This window comes from Blennius ocellaris (assembly GCF_963422515.1).
Source record: "Blennius ocellaris genome assembly, chromosome: 2".
NCBI classification, from domain to species: domain Eukaryota; kingdom Metazoa; phylum Chordata; class Actinopteri; order Blenniiformes; family Blenniidae; genus Blennius; species Blennius ocellaris.
This window is the reverse complement of record NC_137651.1, coordinates 24039835-24062027: the sequence shown is the minus strand read 5'-3', so window position 1 is coordinate 24062027 and position 22193 is coordinate 24039835. Positions and strand designations below refer to the sequence as shown.

Sequence of the window (22193 nt, the reverse complement as noted above, 5' to 3'; positions counted from 1 at the left end):
AGCACTGGGGAGAACTGTTCTTTTTGTTCACAGTCTGAAACTGTGGAACATCTGGTGGTGTCCTGTCCCAGGTTGTCAAATCTATACACCCTTCTACGAAGGCTGGTGGAGGCTCTGGGAGAGGTTTTCTCTGCCCCCCTTTTTGTGTTTGGTCCAAGGTACATAAAGCAGAAAAAGGCAAAGCTGGTTTTATTGAATTTTATCTTTGCATGTGCGAAACTTTCCATCTGGCGAAGCAGGAAGAACCAAGTCTCAGGTGTTGGTTTTACTGATCCACTGCATGTTTTTAAGGGTCTGGTCACTGCTCGCCTGAGGGTGGAACACAGCTTTTTTAAACTCACGAAAAACTTGCCTGGTTTTATTTCAGTGTGGGGAATCAGGCAGGTCCTGTGCTCCCTTGGTGAGGAGGACTGTCTGATCGTGACTTTTTAATATTCCATGTGATTTTGTGTTTTGATTTTATAGCCCATCACAGTGTGTGATCTGTTTGTGGTTCCACGCTGTGTGAGTGTTTTTCAAACCTTTGGTCTCCTCTGTGAGGACGAATGAACATGGACTTCATTGATGTTTGTTAAATAAAGGTTTTTTTCAACAACTCTTCTTCTTCTTCTTCTTCTAGCTCCTTCCATGTTTGTTGAAGACAGGTGAACTCACCTGCTGCCTTTTATAGCACACCTGAGTGCTGCGTTTTCAAATTAGGACAAGTGTGCTTCCACACCTGGTGGATGTGATTATCCAATTTGTTCATTAGTGTGGTCGTTGGCAATCCGGGGCTTTGTAATGGCAAGGAAGTAACCTCACAATCCGTATCTGTGTCCAAGATGTGAAAATGTGTGTAGAGTTTTACAAATCACTGTGTGGAATGTTTTGCAAAAAGGGTGAAGCAGACATTGTGTGTAATGTTGTGCAAATCTGTGGAGGTGTTTTGCTCCTTGGAGTAGAATTTCGCAAATTGTGTGGACATTTTTATTTTAGTGTGTAAACAATCGTAAAAAAAAGATGGATACTTTGGGACATCACTGCAGATTAGTACAGCTTATGAAGCCATATCACGCTGCATTGATGACTTCCATTGGTAATTAAATTGATGATAAGTGTTTGTATTTTTTAAGAAAGTCAACCACAGAGATTATTTTTGTTGGTTTAAATCAATTGTTCATCTTTCATTTGAAACCTGGAATATCTCTCCGTGAGTGATTTTCACTGTTCTGCAAGTCGAAAATCTCCTCCTCAAAGGGCGAAGCCACATCTTTGGTTAAAAACACAGGGGGTGCAGAAAGTCAGGAAATGTGTAAACAGGAAGAAAAAGTTGAATCACATACAGGTAATAATAATGGTAATAATAGTAATTTTAGTAATAATATAGATATAGACTACGTAAGATGTGTTAGAGTGAATGAGAGAGCACAAAGAATAACTCTGGGAGCTAATACACATAAATAAAAAGCCACATATGTCTTGCAGATGACCACACTTTGTATTTCTTCATACAAATAAAATAACATACAAACAATGGCATGGCTGCATTTACACATCTTTACATACATCGACAGCCATCCAATGAGAACTGTAGTTTGACTTCCCACAACAACAACAACACTGGCTCTTGCGTGAGTTTTAGCACTGTGAACATAGATTTGTAGAACAATAAACGTACTGTGTAACTCACTATCTTAACTTAAAATATGATGTTTTATCACATTTAAATGACATTTGAAAATTAAAAAACGCACGTTTCAATACAAACATAACCAAATGATTTTAACCAGGGCTGAGAGGTTCTATTGGGAGTGGCGCTCGTCCAGAGAGCATCTGAAGACAGACAGGGGGAGGAGTCAACACACACACACAGGTACACCTGCAGACCAGGACAGACAGACAGACAGAGAGCAGGAGTCTGCAGACAGGTGGACCTGGAGCTGAATCTGGGGGTCTTGATAGGAAGATGTCTGTTCTGGACCGACTTCCCTCTGCGGCCTCATGAGTCCAATTAGAATTATTTTAATATCCTATAATATGTATTTGTTGTATGCATGTGATTCCATACACACAACAAAATTACAATAGGTGGTGCAAACCAGGACAATGTATGTACTGGTCCAGGCTGTGTGAGGTAGAAATCAGAAAGGCACTGGTATACTTCGTATGTATACTGTGTGTCCTCTTTGTATGTGAACGCAAACAGATAGTGACTATCTGAGTGCAAGGGAATAGAAAAGAACGCTGAGCAATGAAGCCAGGATAGTGTTGGTATCTGGAACAATCAGTGTTGCTGGTGCAACAATGTTAGTAAATGCTTGGAGATCTCAAACAAATCTCCACTCATCTGGTCTGCCAGGCTGTGGGTTTGGCAGAATCATTGTGATACAGGGTCGACAAGTTTCAATTAGCACACCCCGCTCAATAAAGGATGAAATTACTCCTTCTATTCCATCAATGGCAGGGGAGCTGGTATTAACATCGACAACACGCCTTTTCCTCTAGAGTCAGAGACGTCGGTTAATTAATAACAAGGAACAACAAGAAGCCGTGATAAACTGAGATCTGAGGTCAGCTGTGAATACCTCAATCAACACGATATAAAGTATCTCAGTACAAAACCGTACAAAGGTCTTAAGATTTTCTACGACAGAGGGCATACTAGTCAGCAGCGAGCGGTAGGCACACACACAATATCATAGGAAACTTTCTAGTTTTAAAATGTATATTACAAAAACATAAGAAAATTCCAAATATTAATATTGCTTCTTGTAAAGAGCACATATCATATACCACTTCTTGCCTCGCACTGGGACTCAGTATCTGGAGTAGTCACATTTTTGGCATGAAGAGGGTTCCAAGAGAAATTTTGTTTCTGTCTCTCACGTCCTCCAGCAGTTCTTCTGGATGGGAACACTTTGACAAATGTCTTTACTTTTAAAGCTCACACACCCAGAAAGTCACGGTAATGTATTCCTGATGGCCTCAAAAATGAATTTGTCTCAGAAAAAAGAAAAACTAACTTGATACACTTTTCTATGAAAATTATGCTTTGGTTTTTTTCTGTGTTAAAAGTAAAAACCTTTTTTTTTTACTCTTTCAGTGCCCTTTGGAAGCTTTTTGCTCTTGACGGGAGACCTGCAGTGAAATACTTGAAGACAAATGACAACACCTACGAGCCTCGTCCTCAGAATGACCAGAAAGAACCTCGTCCTCAGAATGATCCCAAAGAACCTCGTCCTCAGAAGGACGGTCCTCCTCCTCCACTAGTTCAGCAGAACTTCAGACCCCAACAGGAAAAACACCCCACAGATCATCCACCTCCTATTCAGGGGCTCCAGCAGGAAGACGACTTATTGGAGGTCAAAAGTCAAAATGAGGCAGCTGGAAATCAGTCCAATGACGGGCTTCTGGAAAGAAGGAAACAAAACCCCCTGAAATCCTGCAAACCAAAATCTCACATTGTTTTTCTGAAGACACACAAAACAGCGAGCAGCACTGTCCAAAACATCCTGTACCGGTATGGTGACAACAAGGGGTTAATCTTCGCCTTGCCCCGGAACAAAAAGCACATGATGTCCTTCCCGAAATTATTCAACACAAGTTTTGTCGAAAAGAACGGCCTGAAGAATTTTGACATTCTATGCAACCACATGAGGTTCAGAAAGTCTGAGGTGAGCTTCTTCACAAAATTATTCTAAATTAACTTTTATTGTTGCCGTGAGTGTTTGACTGTGAATCACTAGTTCAGATAGTGTGTCAATGTAAACCTCATTGTCACAAAAAAATCAGAACCTTTGAAGACTTGGTCTTGGCAGTTCATTCACATCTTAGGGTTTGGTATCTGGGGAATTGATTGAATAGGCAAAGATAAGAACAGGGAAAATCTGAGATGTGGCAAAAAGTAGACAATTGTCAAAACCACATGAAGACTAAAATGACATTGACAGACTCTCCTGAATATGAAAAGTACTGTTTTGTCTGTAAAAGGTCTATAAACCAGTTTTACTGTAATGTTCATTCATGCAAATGTGAAACGCCACACTGTTGTCTTGTATTTGAATGACATAACATCATATTTATTTTACATTAATTGTTGCTTGTTATCTTCTGTTACAGGTGGAAAAACTGATGCCTGAAGATTCCTTCTACTTTTCTATTGTGAGACATCCTGTGTCAATGATGGAGTCTGCTTTCATGTTCTACAATGGCTTTGAAGCCTTCGATAATTTCACATCCCTGGAAGACTTCTTAGACAATGGCCAGGATGGCATACAGGACAACCATGTTCACAACACTCTTGCTTTTGACCTCGGCTATGACAACACTGCCACAGCTGACACCTCAGGCCTGGAGACAATAGTTAACAAAGTGATTGCTGGCATAGAAAAGGACTTCCACCTGATTCTTATCACTGAATACTTTGATGAGTCCATGATCTTGCTCAAGCACGCCCTCTGCTGGTCCCTGGATGATGTTGTTTCCTTTAAGGTCAACAGTTGCGCTAACCAAAGTCTTACTTCTGTTTCAATGACAACTGCTGAGAAAATCAAGAGATGGAACATTTTAGATATATATATAAAAAAAAATTATATATATATATATATATATATATATACTATATTATTGTTATTGTAGATATTTTGGGATCATTTAATAGATTTCAACATGGCTGCAGCAGAAATTCCCCTTGTGGTATTTTTCCCCCTTTCATTCTGTTCTGCCTCCGAAGGGACATGGAGGGGGAAAAAAAGAGGAGGAAAAAATCTCAACAACATTTTCTTTAAGTGTGAGATGTGGATCAAAACAATATTTGTGTCAGATTGTTCATTTTGTTCACAGGAACGTTCTATTTTACTGACCGCCATTTTTACACGAACCGAAAAATGAAAAACGAGGAATTTTAAGAGAAGCGGTGACACGATCACACTGCAATGCATGATGGGAGAATATGAGCACGATGATTTAACTGAAACGTCTGTAAATTAGTCTTTAGTGAAAACTCAGTAGTTCGTTTTGTCAGTGAAACATTTGGAACAAAGATGCTCATGTACATGACGGTTTAGTGGATTTGGTGCGAGTGGCCGGACCGTGATTGAAACGTATGTGCGTGTGAACCGCTCGAGCTTCCGTTTGGTTTTATCATTGTACTTACTTGACAGGAAAGCCACTATTAACAACGAGATGGATCTCTTCGGATGAGGAACAAACATTGCACTAGTTCGTGACTGCATAATTTGTGGCAGTGGGAAACTGCGTTTGCACTTTGGGCTGAATAAGTTGTTAAAATACAATAATAATTGGTGTACCTGATGAACATCTTTAAACTGAAAATGAATGGAATGATTGTCACTATGAAACATTAAATCAACTCAGTCATATGATGTAGACGCACACTTTTAAAAAGATAATTGTAAAAGGGTGAATGTAGATTCAACACACCAAGGTTTTACTTTGTATACTTTTAAAATAGACCATTTTAATCTTGTGTAATTTTTCATTAGGGTTGTGTACAGTTGTACTATTACGTCGACTGTTCTTTGCTTTTAATAATTGAATTGTAAAAAGTGAGAAAGGTGTTTCTAAATTAATGAAATTACATATATAGCTAATTTTGTTACGACTCTGAAGCTGAGCAAACATGTTGGAGTGTTCTGACTGAAAATGGATCTTTTGTCTAATTTCTAAACAGACATCAAATTCCTACATAAAGAAGAGTTGAAGACCCTTTAACTGATTTACTGTCCAAGAGACTTTTAATAGAAGGCAATGATTGAACGCAACGTTAGATAAATATTGATGGGCTGATGATAAATGGACTCACGAAGCTGCAGAGGTGACTTGATCCAGACCAGACATCTTCCTGTCGAGACTCCAGATTCAGCTCCAGGTTCTCCAGTCTGCAGACTCCTGGTCTGGGGTCCGTTTCACGAAGCAGGTTTAAGAAGCCATGGGCTTAACACCGAGCTCTGAATTGAGTTACACTGAGACAGAAAACGCGGAGTTTTCGGTTTCACGACGCCGGATTTTGATCAGTTTGATGAACTCGGAGTAGTTTCACCTAGAGTCAAGCGCGTGCACCACGACTCTAAAAAGACCGCATCAATGGAGCCCCGATTCAACGAGTCACCATGACAACTGAGACGCGGAGGGCGGAGTTTTTGACGCCAGTGGAGCAGGAAGTATTGATCCGATCATATGGCGAATATGAACGTATTCAAAAAAAAATGCAACAGCGCAGCGGCTGCTAAAGAGAGGGAGGCGGCGTGGAAGAAGATTGCTGCTCAAGTGAATGCGTAAGTTCAAACGTCTTTGTCATCGCAACATTATTGCAAGGGAATACTGCTTGATGGTAGCTTATTAATTTATTTCGTTTGGGTGCAATTCCGCGGGGGAGAAGCGCTCTTGGCAGCAGCTGAAAGTGAAATATAAAAACATTGTCCAATCGGGTAAGACCGCTGCCAATTTAATTGTTAATCAATACATTTCTTAACGTAATTTCGATCATGTGTGACATTGTACAGTAAATATCAAGTGGCCATTTGACTGTGCAGGTGTTTTATTCCCAACATAATGCTGTTTTCAAACACATAAATGTCTTCTCACCCATATCATGTGCTGTCAAATAATTAAGGCTAAACTAAGACAGACTTTACTCAGCCAACAGAAAGAAGGCAGATGCCTGTAAAACGGGTGGTGGCCCAGCACCTCCACCTTTAATAGAGGCAGAGGAGCCCTAAGCCAGAATGTTGGGAGGCCAGTGGCTGAGGGAATCCCTGGAGGAGCTCCTCTTCAGAGCTCACCCCTCAAGATACCACTTCCTTCCTAATATATAATATGCCGAGGCCTATATATCTCTTTATGCCTCCTTTTGTTCATCTTTATTTCCCCATCATGTCTTTTTTTGTTGTCACCCAACAGATTGTGATGGTGCTCTCTGCCTGCTGGACCCCCTCATGCCACAACATACCTTGTAAGTAGGCAACACTCCAAAGATCTTGCAAAATGGTAGTTTAAATATAATGAAACATATTCATCTAGGATGAAGAGTACGAGGAAACCCTGTCTGCTGCCTTTACAGAGGAGGATCCACAAAGGCCTATAGAGGTATGATAGTTCTCATCCTGTTTACATTTCTGAAACATTGTGGTGGAATAAAGAGTGATATTTTGTCTACACTGAAGTATTGACACATTATTTTTAACAGGGCATGGCTGGGCAGCAGCAGGAGGGTACCTCAACATCCACTGCAAGGACTGACAGTGAGACAGATGTTCAGTAAACACCAGAGGTTCATTCTGTGGAATTCATGTCCAACTGTAATATTTGAATGTCCTCCTTATGTCCTCCCAGTTATCTGTAAAACAGATCTATAGACTCCACCTGCTCCAGAAGATGGAAAACACTGCTAAGGAAATGCAGATGTGTAAATTGAACTACTGGAGCACAAGTTAAGGGTGGGTGTACAGTCCCAGGTGAATTATGCTATCTACTAACTACATTAACTAAACTAGCTCTTGTATTTGTAGGAATTAAAAAAGACCAAATTAATTGTGCATCATGTCTTTATTTGGTGGTGGTGGTGGTGGTCAGACCCCGAAGTGATGATGGCATATGGTGTCTCTGACAGCTCTGCCATTTGCGAGGAAACTCAGAGCAACACACAATATCTGCTATGACGTCAGGGCAAGGCTCCGGCTGGTGATGTTGCTAATGTACAGAGCGATTAAACTGTGGATGTGCATAATGGTCTCTGCAGTAAAACGGTACCGCTCAAAAAGGAAGGTGTCTGCAAATGCCAGTACATCTATGCGCGGTCTGATGATGCGAATATTAAATTCTCGGCGAAGTAATGCTGCGCCTTCATCAATCGGATCATTATCAAAAGCACATTCCATATTGAGGGAATAAAGTTGACGTGTAATTTGCCTCGGGAATAAGGCACTGCAGAACTGTTTCGCCAAAACTCCCCCGCTGAATGAGGAAATGAAATCCCGTGTCCGTTGGAAAGGGGGCGGAGCCAGAGCAAAACTCCGTGTTCACTGACAAAAACCTGCTCCCGACCAGGTTAGTTCTAGGGCGTCTGTTGCCCCGGTAACTGACCGGGAGTTGACGTTACACCGCTTCGTGAAACAGGTTTGAGTTACCCCGCTTCCTCCGGTTTGAGTTACCTCCCTTTGTGAAACGGAAAATCCCGCATTTCCCTCAACTCGGTGTTCAATAACCTGGGGTAATCCTTAAACCTGCTTCGTGAAACGGACCCCTGGTCTGTCCTGATCTGCAGGTGGACCTCTGTGTGTGTGTGTGTGTGTGTGTGTGTGTGTGTGTGTGTGTGTGTGTGTGTGTGTGTGTGTGTGTGTGTGTGTGTGTGTGTAAAATACCAAACCAAGGGGGAATTGAACAATATTTCAAGTACAATTACGAACACATTTTGAAAATTATTTAGAAAACAAATACAATGCTTACAGGCAACAGGCAAAAAAAATTTCTCGCATGGAATATTTTACATTTATTCCGTTCATCAGTGGACGTGTTTCCCAGTGTCACAATTCAATTACAGAACCCAAATACAGACTTGGACTCAAAGATTAAAGTTCAAAAACTCTTTAGTTCGGTAAAAAAAACATAAAACCAAAAGGTTCTGAACAAACTGAGCAAAAAGGTGGTCGACTAAAAGGCAGGACAAAGTGAAAGAAAAAGTTCAGGATAAAAAGAAACACTAACACAAAACACCAGCAGAAACGTGGGAAGTCTAGGCACAAATGAACTCAGACGATCTTAGTTGGGCGAAGTTTTTTTTTTTCATAGATTCCATTCTTAATAGAATAAAATAATTGATAACTATCTTTCATAATCATTATGGATGATCACCACCAAAATCCAACATAACCGCTCCTTATGAGATAAGAAATCATAATCAAGAAACATAATTGGTGTTCAGGCTGAAATCACAACAGTCACAGCAATAGTTCGACTAATTTGCTCTGGATGACGAGGAGTAACTTCTATTGCTGTCAAAATGAACACGTTAATTGTGGCGATTAATTTAAAACGTTTCACTCGTTAAAAAGAATTATAGTTTTGTTTACTTACAGGTTCCTTTGGGTTGTATTTTTTTTGTTTGTTTGCATTTTAACTCTCCAACCTTTTGTCAGGTGAGCAACAGGTGCAGCAGCACGGAGCCACCCGGCTGCAGAGCAGCACAATACCTCGTAATGATGGGAGACACATTATTACACAGAAAGTTGCACTTTTAAAAAGTTGCCTTAAGGCTCGTTTGAGGCAGTGAAAGTCGTTGTTTTGCAGCTGAACAGCAGGAGCCACCAAACTGCTAAAGCTGGAGGAATTACTACAAACTTGTGGGTAAATTATTAATTTATCCTCCTTCTCTCTCTCTCTCTGTCTCTCTCTCTCTCTCCTTCTCTGCGTCTCGTGTCTATGTTCTTGTATGTGCGCACACGTGTGGCGTTTCTCTCGTTCCCCCTGTTGAGAGTGTGTGTGAGTGGTTTCTTTTTGTATTAGTATTGTATTAATTATATTATTGCAACTTAATTCATGTCATTGAATTCACAATTTTATTCCTAGGAATATCAAAGTGTTGGACCTGCACACTAACGTTTAGTCTGGGTTTTGTTATATTATCTCTCTTTGTGGATATTCTTGGGTTTGTTTTTGCTTAACTTGGAGAGAAACAGTGTTCACCCAAAACCAGAAGCAAGCATTTGAACATGCTTGTATATAAGTATACAAAATATACTTATACATGTGTTAAGTCTACATTAATTCATTTTCCATAAAAAGATTTTTATTACTAGCTTGTCTTAAGTTGAAAAAGTTTGAACAATCGCAATTAATTACAGAAGATTGTGAAATTAATTATAGTTTTTTTTAATCAATTGATAGCACTAGTAAATTGTTAATATCTGTTTGCTGTTGCATGTTTATTGATTTTTTTTCTTCACTTCGAAATTGAAGAAAAACTTGTAGACTTTTACTTCACTTGTGTTTTTTCAAACTGCTTTTTATACAAAAGTTGTTTGTACTGTGGTGCTGACATTATCATTCTTTGGCATTTTTCTTTGGTTTGAATGTCTAAGTTGGGATTGAGGTTATAACCTTGAAGGACCACTATTTTACGACGGAGAGGCTCCGCCATCCTCTCTTTTACCTCCATTGCATTGACAGCCTGTCCACCTTCCAAGCAGGTGTTTGATAACTTGGCTTGTAGTTCCTTCAGTTGAGAAACTTCAAGCTTCATCTCCTCTTCCCCAACCAGACTTCTCACTTTGTTCCAGAAGGTGGTGTTAAAGTGTTGATAAATCCTCCAGTCTAAAATGTTCCATCTCTTGATTTTCTCAGCGGTTGTCATTGAAACAGACGTAAGACTTTCGTTAGCACGACTGTTGACCTTAAAGGAAACAACATCATCCAGGGACCAGCAGAGGGCGTGCTTGAGCAAGATCATGGACTCATCAAAGTAGTCAGTGAGAAGAATCAGGTGGAAGTCCTTTTCTATGCCAGCAATCACTTTGTTAACTATTGTCTCCAGGCCTGAGGTGTCAGCTGTGGCAGTGTTGTCATAGCCGAGGTCAAAAGCAAGAGGGTTGTGACCATGGTTGTGTGTCAATGATCTGTTATCTTGGCCATTGTCGAGGAAGTCATCCAAGGATTTGAACCTGCTGAAGATTCTCAGGTTCCTGAAGAACGTAAAAGTAGACTCCATCATAGACACAGGATGTCTCAGAATAGAAAAGTAGAAGGAATCTTTGGGCATCAGTTTCTCCACCTGGAGCAAAACATAAAGTAACAAAGATTAATGCATAAAAAAATAAAAACACTATGAGTCATACATACATCAAATACATGATACTACTGTTCCAGGGTCTTACTGATAATAATAATAATAATCTTTATTTCTATAGCACTTTTTATACATTAAGCAACACAAAGTGCTTCCACAAAAATTAAAAATTAATTAAAAACAGTGCAAAGATAAAATAGATGAATAAAAAGCAGGTGAAACACACACGCACACATGCAGACACACATCATAGGTGAAGACATGCCGAGTGATATGGAGACATGGCAGGACACCGAGGACTAAGGTGAGGAAAGGGACATATTTGGGCCGTCCACACTGGGGGCGGCACAACTTCCGACCACAGGGGGCGCCGCCCCACAGATCCCCCCCCAACCGGGCAGACAAGCCAATCCCACCGCATACGCGGGGGACCTGCCAGGTGCCCGGGCAGGGAAACCCATGGGACGGCTCCACCAGCGGCAAAAACCGGCCACCACCAGTGTAGCGCCCCCTAGAGGAACCACTGGAGATAAAAAAGAAAATTAGATAATTATCTGAAATAAATAAATAGAAGTAGATAAATACATTGATCATAAATACATTTCTGATGGTTGTACCTTCGGCAAAACACTTTACCACAGTGGCTCATGATAGTGTTTAGTAAGCAAATTCACACACACATATATATATTTTCATGTTTCAAAACATCCCTGCCTTATATTCAAGCAGTTTGCTTTTTTTTCTATCTCTTCCTGGACTGTGGCCTTGTCATGGCAGAAAGACTCGTGTGATCGAGTGACCCTCAGATCTATGGCAGTAAAGGAGTCATTGTACTGGACCGTTGTGGGGAAGAGAGAGCTGAGCAATAAAGCAAAACTCTCTATATACCTGCCGGTCTACATCCCCACATTCACCTGTGAACTTTGGGTCATGACCAAAAGAATGAGATCTGGGATACGAGCGGCCGAAACTAGTTTTATCTGCAGGGTGGTGGGGGTCAATCTTCGAAACAGTTCAGCTAAATGTTTTTTTCCCCCTGAAAACAGATGAAGCAAGAACTAAGTTGTGCAGTTGAAAAGTTAAAATGCCACTTCATGGACATGTGGCTGGTTTGAGGGGGCGTGGCTGGTTTGAGGGGGAGTGGCTGGCATGAGGGGGCGTGGCTGGTGTGAGGGGGCGTGGCTTCAATACAACATTCGGAGGAAACTTCTTGTTTTAATTCATATGAAATAGTATTGTCACCGCCTCTATTTTAAAAGGAAATCAATACTAACTAATCAATTACTGACTTTTACTGAGGAGCACAACAGTGATGTTTACACTGACACACAATCTGAACTAGTAATTCACAGTCAAACACTCACGACAACAACAAAAGTTAATTGAGAATAATTTCGTGAAGAAGCTCACCTCAGACTTTCTTAACCTCATGTGGCTGCATAGAATGTCAAAATGAGTCAGGCCGTTCTTTTTGACACAATCTGTTTTAAAATATCCTGGGTAACACAGACTGAGTCCATCTCGGGGCAAGGCGAAGGTCAACCCCCTGGTGTCACCATACCGGAACAGGATGTTTTGGACAGTGCTGCTCCCCGTTTTGTGTGTCTTCAGATAAACAATGTGAGATTTTGGGTGGCAGGATTTTCTGACGTTCTTTTCCCCTCCTCCCAGAAGCTTATGATTAAACAGCTTTCCAGCGCGCTCATTTTGACTTTTGACCTCCAATAAGCCGTCTTGCTGCTGGAGCCCCTGAATTGGACCGTCATTCTGAGGCTCTTTGGTGTCGTCATTTGTCCAGAAGTTATTCACTGCAGCTTTCCCATTGAGGGCCAAAAGGTTCAAATGGGCACTGTAAAAGTATAAATACATAAATAAATTAATCAATACATTAATACATACATACTGAAGGAATATACAAGTTAAACATTTGATTTCTGTGGGACAACTGAACACATTGTATTCACTTGTCTTTCTACACAGCTGGGATTTCTCCCACTGCTAAAGTTGGGAATAACAAAGCTATAAATTCATGTTCAGGGACATTCCAAGTTGGTTGGCGATGTCTCCTCAACGCTCCAATTTGCAAAAACATGGTCAAGGGAAGATTGGAACAGATAAGAGGTCAGAGGTCACTTTGGTCCCACGGAACGTCAAGCTCTGAGAAGAACCAGTTTGAAGCAGTTTTGGAGACAAAGGAATAGCAACTTCACCATAGCAACGCATACATCACGAGGAACTGACCAATGTGAGGTTGAGGTGTCATATGCAAATGTATAAATATGAACCACGCGTTGCAGCGGGGCCCTTCTTCACTGTAGACCCAGCCTATATACTTGGGTCTGCAAGGAAGAACAGTCCGAGCTCGTATAATGTAATCTCTGATATATGGAATTTTGTAGCATTGTATAATCTGATATGCATTTTTGTAATCTTTTGTTTGTGTGATTATTAAATACATTATTGAAGAAATTGACGCTCTCTTTCTGCCTCTCCTGGATCAAACGAACACGCAGGAATTCAGGGGAACACAGGTACGAATTCCAACAATACTCACACATACATAATCACATATAATAAACGCTATGTTCACAGAAAAGTCTATCAAGTACATTTTTTGTTTTTTCTGAGAGCCAAATAATTGTTTAGGCCATCAGGAGTACGTGACTGTGACTTCCTGGTTGTGTGAGTTGAAGTGTTTCATCACAACAGTACATAAAGCTCGAAAAGCAAAGGCATTTATGTTGGTAAATGTATTCTTCGTTTTACCAGTGCTTCTTAACAATACATTTTGTACTGTTGAAAAGCATATTTACTTGTCTTGTAAAAATGTTACCACATTTGCAAGAATATGCATTTGTGAGATGAGCAGCAGAGCTGAATATCAATTAATCAATGAAAATGTACTGATGTAGCCCTTTCAACAGCCCAGAGAGTATCCAAAGTGCTTCACAACTTCATTGCAACACAGTTGCTTGAATAGGAGACAGCAATCAAATGAACAAAGAATCTGCAAAAATAAGCAAAACAGCACTATATATATATATATATATATATATATATATATAAAGTGAATAAAATGTGAAAAAACAAGATGAACTATCACCATACCACTTAAGCTAAAAGCTGTCTTGAGCAGAAAGGTTTTGAATCTTGATATAAAGAGGCCGATGTACAATGGTGAACATGAAGGGGGAGTTTGTTCCAGAGCTGGGGATACAGCGAATGGCGGGTCAGCCTAATGTTTGTATTTTGATCGTGGCCACTGGTCAGATGACCTCAGGGCTCTTTTGTGGTCCCATAATATTAAAAGCTCAGATAAAATAATAAGAAATTAATTTGAACAAGTCCCCCAAGAGCTTGAAAATCAAACATTAAAAGTTTGACAGGAATTCTGGACCAGACCCAACCCGTCATACATCGTCACCACAAACTTCTCCAGGGTCTCCAGATCATCATCAACTCGAAGCTGCCACCCTGCAGAAGGGAGCGGGACTTATCGTGGGCCCTAATCGACCGTTCACTAAGCCCCACCCCCAAATACAAAGGAGCCAAAGGCATTCAACTACCAGCTGTCCAGAAGCGCTCTCTCGGAGAGGCTTGGTAGAGAAGCATGAGAGCAACAGGGTCAAAAGGTTGAGCCGACCAGTTGAGAAAAATGACCTCTTGTCTTTTGGAATATTTTATAAAGACCAAAATGCAGGAGATTGTCTGTTTGTCTTTATTGGAAACATCATGGAAATACCAGTATATACCTTTACTACGGATGCATTTAGTGGATTTTTGTGCACCAAGGTCCTAAAGTAGAATCATATTGTTGTTGTTGTTGTTGTTGTTGTATAATGTATATGTAGAAAATATATATTATACATATATACATTATACAATATTTATTTATGTATGTATGTGTTTATTTATTTATTTGTTTGTTTCTTTGTTTCTGTATTTCAGTTCAACAAAGAAACTTACACAGACTGTACTCTGACAGACAGACTTACTTGCCACCAGTCACTGCATGAGCATTTTATTTATTTATGAAATGCAAAAAGTGTCTGTGTTGAGTGTGTCTGAGAGGAGTTGCCGAAAGCAAGGGGGAGATTTTTAATCTGCTGCAGACCCATGATGCTCACAGCCGTAATGGACTATGGGAGACTGACTGACTGACTGATTAAAAGCTGTAAAATCGTCGCCATAATGGAGCAGGAAAGTTTAATAACAGTGATACGACGTCACCTGAAAGGTTGGAAGGTGATGCCGACCACCAGCAAGATGAGGAGGACGACCACAGTGCGACGCCATCGCAGCCGACATCTCCTAACATTTAAAATAAAAATGACAACAAAAAAACAAAAACACAATCTTTAGAGTGGTTTCTGAACGTGTGGGAGGATAAACAGCCACGTGATGCATCGCCAGTCTCCAGCTGACAAGCCTCAAACAGTGAATCATAGTGTGCATTATTTTCAATAACACGCTGCACTTCACCCTCACCTATGGTCGTGAACTATGGGTCATGACCGAAAGAACGAGATCCCGGATACAAGCGGCTGAAATGAGCTTCCTCCGTAGGGTGTCTGGGCGTCACCCTTAGAGGAGGGGAGGAGCTCAGTCACCCTTAGAGATAGGGTGAGGAGCTCAGTCACCAGGGAGGAGCTCGGAGTAGAGCCGCTGCTCCTCCACATCGAGAGGAGCCAGCTGAGGTGGCTCGGGCACCTGTTTCAGCTGCCCCCCGGACGCCTCCCTCGGGAGGTGTTCCGGGCATGTCCCTCCGGTAGGAGGCCTCGGGGCAGACCCAGGACACGCTGGAGGGACTATGTCTCTCGGCTGGCCTGGGAACGCCTTGGGGTGCCACCGGAAGAGCTGGAGGAAGTGTCTGGGGTAAGGGAAGTCCGGGCAACTCTGCTCACACTGCTGCCTCCGCGACCCGGCCCCGGATAAGCGGCAGAAAATGGATGGATGGATGGACGCTGCACTTCAGGACAGGAGTGTCGTACGCATGATCGAAGTCAATTACCTGTTTTTGCACATCATTAACCAGTTGAATCTCCTCCAAAGTAGCGTTAAACTGACCAAAAACAGGCAAATGTAACTTTTGATCGTCAGATTCAGTCTCGACTCAAACATCTCTACTTCATCTTTTCACCATTGTTTACTGCTGCCTAATAATTCAAAGTTTTGTTTTTTCTCCAATCCACCTTTATTTCTAAAGTACACAAACTGAAGAATGCAACTCCACACTGTCGCTTAATAATCGCAACAACGACAGACTCCATGCTCCAGGTGGCGCTGCAGACGCAGTGTTTGAGAATGCCGGACAGAAAAAAGATTGTTTTGGATCATGTGGACATGGTGGAAATGCAGCTTTTGTCTTAATCTTAATATGTGTGATTATTTTAGGGGTGTGTATAGTTGTACAGTTACATTGACTCTTTGTTTATTTTCTTTTTAATAAATAATTGATTTTGCATTAATTTTGTCAGACCAAAGTGAGGAAGGTGTTGCCAATTGTACGTAAAAATAGATTATAACTACAGTCTTTACATATTATGTGTGTGGGATTATTAAACGGACAACATATTCCAACAATATGTAGAAGAGCTGATGAACCAAATTTATCACAAATCAGATGGACGTAAGATAAATGGACTCACAAAGGTGCAGCGGTGACTTGATCCAGAACAGACATCTTCCTATCAAGACCCCCAGATTCAGCTCCAGGTCTACCAGCCTGCAGACTCCTGCTCTCGTCTACCTGATCTGCAGGTGTACCAGACTGCTTGTGATCGTGTTAGTTTTAGTGTGGACAATTCACCCTGAGGTGTTAAAGTACAAGGTAGTACTACAGGTAAACCCAGATTCTCCAAATGCATACCACTGTAGGTATTTGTGCCAACAGATCAACTCACATGCCCGAGTCACCTCGACAACCGGTTCACTTAGATGAACAACTGAAAAACCTGTGAGTCCGTTCAAGGAGTTTCTCATCACGAGTGCGTTATTGTAAGGCACGCTGTAGGAAAGAGGAATAAAATCGTGGAAGACACAAAATATGTAAATAATGCGTGTGTGGTGTGTAGGTTTACAGTCGAGGTTTCCGTATGTTGAAGTGTCCTTGCTGTGTGAATGACACATGAATGAATGGTTGAACACGAGGATCATGTAAAAGCAGGTTGAGACTCTTGAAGCATTAAGAATATGAATGATTATGATGTGATTGGCAGCGTTGGGTTTGTTGTGGTAACTCCAACAATGATATGCATTGTCCTCCCTACTTCCCTTTGAGTTCATGTATCCATTAGTTCCACTGGGATCATGTATCTAAAAATGTGTGGGTGGAGTCGACGTCTTTCTGTAAGGCGTCATACCACTTTTACTAGTTAACCATGCCTGTCAAGTTTGCGTGACTTATTCAGTTTTGAAAGACGAGTTTCAGCTCATCTCATTAAGAGACAATAGCTTGAATGTACAAGATGGGCGAGGCAGTCTAGTTGCTGAGACTTACATTTGAACAAACAGTGGAATTCACAGACTTGTGTTATTATCAGGTAAAATATGAATGCAATCATATGTTGGAGAGTCTTGATTTAAAAAAAAGAGATAGTTTAAAAGGTTTCGAATAGGCGATACTACAGGACATCTCTGGAGGAGGCAGATTTATATTATATACAACAAAATTAAATTAAATTAAATTGAATTAAGATAAACACAAACAAAGAAAAATAATTGTCTTGACTCCTGCAACGAAGTCTGTGATCTCACCTCATGAAGGACACAGATAAATATTAAAATACATAAGTACACAGACCATTGAAACATATTTTATTCATAATACAGCTCACCACCACTTCCAAACTAACTCTCGTATGGGTGGGTAGCCTCCATTAGCTTTAGCTTCTCTCAACAACAGTGGGGGGTACGGTGTCTCTGAAAGGACAAACTTCGTCGATCACATACACGATGCGTGTATATAACAATATAGTTTTGCGAGATCTTGCAAAAGTTATTGCGAGATCCCGAGAAAGTTTTGCGAGATCTCGAGATAGTTTTTTTTTCCCCTCTTCCTTTTTTTTTTGTCTCCATGTCACTTCGGGGGCTCTGTAGCACCAGGGATGTTTGCACTAGGTCGACTAAACTGTAACTTAAGCCCTTCTGATTATTTCAATCTATGCATCTTACATAGCACAATGTTTAAGTAGGTAATAATACTAAGAATAAGCTGTGTTAACTTGTATATATATCTCACGTATCACATTTGTCCATGCTCATGAAATGCATCAGAAAATAACAGTGTCATCAAATGATATTAAAAAATGCAGCCAAATATAAAATATAAACACAAAAATGTTTTGCCAATGTCTTGTTTTGTGTGTTGTTTTATCTGGTTTAATTCCCTTTTCTTAACGGATACATTTTACACTGTTACTTGTTTCATTAATGTTCCTGTGAGGGGGGGGGACATGCTATAAAAAAACATTTAAAAAAAGAAACAAACAAACAAAATTTGAGAAGAAAAGAAAAAAATCTGTGCATGCAGCAAGTAAATGATATTTGATAAGAAATCTAGAAGTGTGTGTGTGTGTGTGTGTGTGTGTGTGTGTGTGTGTGTGTGTGTGTGTGTGTGTGTGTGTGTGTGTGTGTGTGTGTGTGTGTGTGTGTGTGTGTGTGTGTGTGTGTGTGTGTGCGTGTAGACCTGGAGGACAGGTAAACCCAGATTCTTTAAATTCATGAAACCACAAAACACAAATAAGCGCTGGGATTTTCCGTTCCAGGTGTTTTTCCAGTATCCTATATGAGAGAAACTGATGGGGAGATGTTTTGGGTTAAAAGATAAATAAATACATAAATACTTGCACTTGCAAATGAGGTAATACAAAATGTAAACCACATCTGTTTTAACAAAATCAATTGAAAAATCAATTGAATTGAACATATATACATATATATATATATATATATATATATATATATATATATATATATATATATATATATATATATATATGTTAATGCTTTTTTAACAACAGGAAACAAAAGAACTTGTACAACAAAAGGCAGCCAAACAAGGAGTGGCTGAAATGAATTCCTCTTCCTGTAAAATGAGAAAACTAAACATGCAAAGAAGCTCAAGCAGTAAAACAATTCAAAATTAAAGCTGCAAGCAGCATTGGTCGGGACCTCGAGATTGCCCGTCGGGGGGGTGGCTATGAACGGTTCAAAATATTTGCTTAAATATAAATAAAAAAAAAAAAAAATTTTGTATGACTTTTATTTTGAAAAAACTGCGTCAAAATCAGCTAATTAGCTAGTGATTTGTGATCGCGGCAACCCCATTAGGCTACCTACCAAATTTCGGCTCAATCCGACAATGTTTGCTCGCATGGTAACAGGCATGCTAAGCCGCAAGCTAGCCGAGCTGCCTGAAAATGTCTCTTGGGTACTCCCCAGATGGCCCCGATCCTGAATGTGGTCTTACTTCAATTCTAGTGTAAAAGACACAGCACTTATGGCACAATAACGGTTTATCAAAAACTTCCACCGACATGAATTATATGGCCTCAGGCCAGGCCTCCTACGGAGGTCAGTGTGGGACATGAGAGTGACCTGGTGGAGTGCCGGGCCTAGGAGGCCCGGCTTTGTCGGCGGTGTACAAATTACAAAAGAGAGCTGCCGTTGGCCAGGCCTGCGGCCTGGCCTTTCGTAAACTGTGGCTCAAGCCCGTTGGGGTGGCCACGATCCTCTAGACCAGTTAATGATCATTTTTTAAGCGTTTAAAAAACAGTACTTTTTTAATTAGTTTTATTTTGAAAAAAACGGCCTCAAAACCAGCTAATTATGTAGTGATTCATGACCGCAGCGGCCCCATTAGGCCACCTACCAAATTTCAGCTCAATCGGATAATGTTTGTTAAAATGCTAACGGACATGCTAGGCCTATGTGATCCTGAAAATGTCACTGAGATGCTCCCCCTCCCCCTCCCCCGGTCCCCGGAGCAGGATTGCGCAATCCTGTTGTAGATTTTCACAGCAGCTGCACGTCACTTTGATCGTTAACTGAGAGACCTAGAGTGTGAGAGAGTGAAGATGAATTCCAGAACTTTGCGAACAACTGCTCTGAATCCATAGTTATCGGGGGAGTATGTGGATAAAAATACCATACTTTTGTAGGAATTTTTGTCCTCTTTAATACTGTGTGGGTGTGGAAGCAGTCAGAGGTAAACTGTGGACACCAGGGGGCGCTGTTTGGCAGGAACGGCAGATTTGGCTCCATCCGCTATAGTGTTAAGATTTCTGACGAGAAAAATGTTACTGTGTCGCTTTAACTCGTCATTCTGGGGACTTGTTTTGGAATTTTCCCCACATATGTTACATCCTCTTGTTCGGCAGGGTCTCGCGGGCATGGCGATGCCCTCGGTTTGTGGCTGAGAGTCACGGTTTGCAAACAGTTAAGAGTAGTTCGGGGAGTTTAAAATCGTGGATTTTGGGGGAGAAATTTCCGTCTCCCCATGTTAATGGATGACAGGAGCCAAAAAGGCGATTAGGGGGTGGGGAGCTTTGACGGCTAATAAAAATTAAACTGGACTAGGTAAGAAAAATTCCCTCTAAATTATTGTAGTAAACAATCTCCTCTATTTTTGTATATCTCAATTTAACCGATACGACCTTCGCCCTATGATGGTTTAGATTTTCCGTTTCGGCCTTTTTCTCCCTTTTTTGGGCGAACACCTTACTTTGAAAGGCAAATAGCCGGCTTCCTGTTGGAGTTAGGTCAAAAGTTAGAGCGCGTGAGTCGTAGGGCTCGAGTAGACGAAGAAGTTTCATATTCACGACATTTCTGTACGACATTCCTACGGACCGTGGCGGGCGATTGCAATTTTCTAGGTGGCGCTAGAGAGCCATTTTTGGATTTTCATGGAATGTTTTGACATGGTCACCGGCTCTATGCGATTTTTCACGAGCCATCCAAATTTGGTGAGTTTTTGAGCGTGTTTAGGGGGTCAAATATGAGCGTAATGGAGAAAAAAAATAAATATAGTATAATAATAATAAACATTCGAAATACAATATAGAATTTCGCCACCAGGTTGTGGCCGACGCCCCCTTTGGGGGCGTCGGCCACTCTGGGAGGGTCAGGAGAGGGCCTGGATGAGTGCGGGCCCTCCTTCGGAGGGCCCGCACTTTTGGCGACGACGAAATCCAAAAGAGACCTGCCGTTGGCTGGGCCTAGGGCCCAGCCGTTGGCGAGGTCCCTAATTAAAGCTGCAAGCAGCATTGGTCGGGACCTCGAGATTGCCCGTCGGGGGGGTGGCTATGAACGGTTAATTACAAAAAATATTATTTAAGCAAAAAAAAAAATATTTTTACTTTTATTTTGAAAATGCGGGGTCAAAACCAGGTAATTAGTTAGTGGTTTGTGACCGCAGCGCTCCCATTAGGCCCCCTACCAAATTTCAGCTCAATCGGACAATGTTTGGTAGCATGCTAATGTGCATGCTATGCCGCAAGCTAGCGGATACACATGAAAAGCTCAGTGTGGTACTCCCCAGGTTGCCCCGATCCCGAATCTGGTCTTACTTCAATTCTAGTGTGAATGACACTGCACTTATGGAACAATAAAGGTTTTTCAAAAACTTCCACCGACATGAATTATATGGCCTCAGGCCAGGCCTCCTACGGAGGTCAGTGTGTGACATGAGAGTGACCTGGTGGAGTGCCGGGCCTAGGAGGCCCGGCCTTTGTCGGCGTAAACGAAGGTGTGATTGATCCAGCAATAAAGGTTTTTCACAAACTCTCACCGACATGAATTACATGTCTCAGGCCAGACCTCGTACAGGTTTTGCATGTCCTCATGACAGGAGAACATGAGACATGAGAGTGAGGTCAGGTCACATGAGAGTAACCTGACCTGAGAATGATTGGTGAGGTCACTCTCAGGTCAAACTGCAGGATATGACAGGCTGTCAATCACACAGCAGTGATGAGCCTGAAGCTACAGGAAGCTGCCCATATATGGAGTGATGCACTGACCAATCACAGTGGAGAATTTCACAGCTACACCGAGCGCGGACACTCTGACGTCAGAGTGAGGCAGAGAGGATTATATTAGAAGATTTTGCGAACAACTGCTCTTAATCTATACTTATCGGTGGAGTATGTGGATAAAAATACCATACTTTTGTAGGAATTTTTGTCCTCTTTAAGACGGTGTACGCTTGGAAGCAGTCGGAGGTAAACTTTGGACACCAGGGGGCGCTGTTTGGCAGGAACGGCAGATTTGGCTCCATCCGCTATAGTGTTAAGATTTCGGACGAGAAAAATGTTACTGTGTCGCTTTAACTCGTCATTCTGGGGACTTGTTTTGGAATTTTCCCCACATATGTTACATCCTCTTGTTCGGCAGGGTCTCGTAGTCGTGGCGA

General features: G+C 41.3%; 1 protein-coding gene across 1 annotated transcript; it reads right to left on the bottom strand.

Annotated features, from left to right (window-relative positions):
- Positions 1-252: 252 nt before the first annotated feature.
- LOC308140873 (galactose-3-O-sulfotransferase 2-like) lies at positions 253-12314 on the bottom strand (the record flags this gene model as incomplete). The annotated part of the gene is made up of 3 exons (XM_080510826.1): positions 12191-12314; positions 10148-10765; positions 253-309 (listed from the first exon to the last, which is right to left on the bottom strand). The coding sequence occupies exons 1-3, from the start codon at positions 12209-12211 to the stop codon at positions 253-255; spliced, it is 696 nt and encodes a 231-aa protein (XP_080366952.1). The 5' UTR covers positions 12212-12314.
- Positions 12315-22193: the final 9879 nt, after the last annotated feature.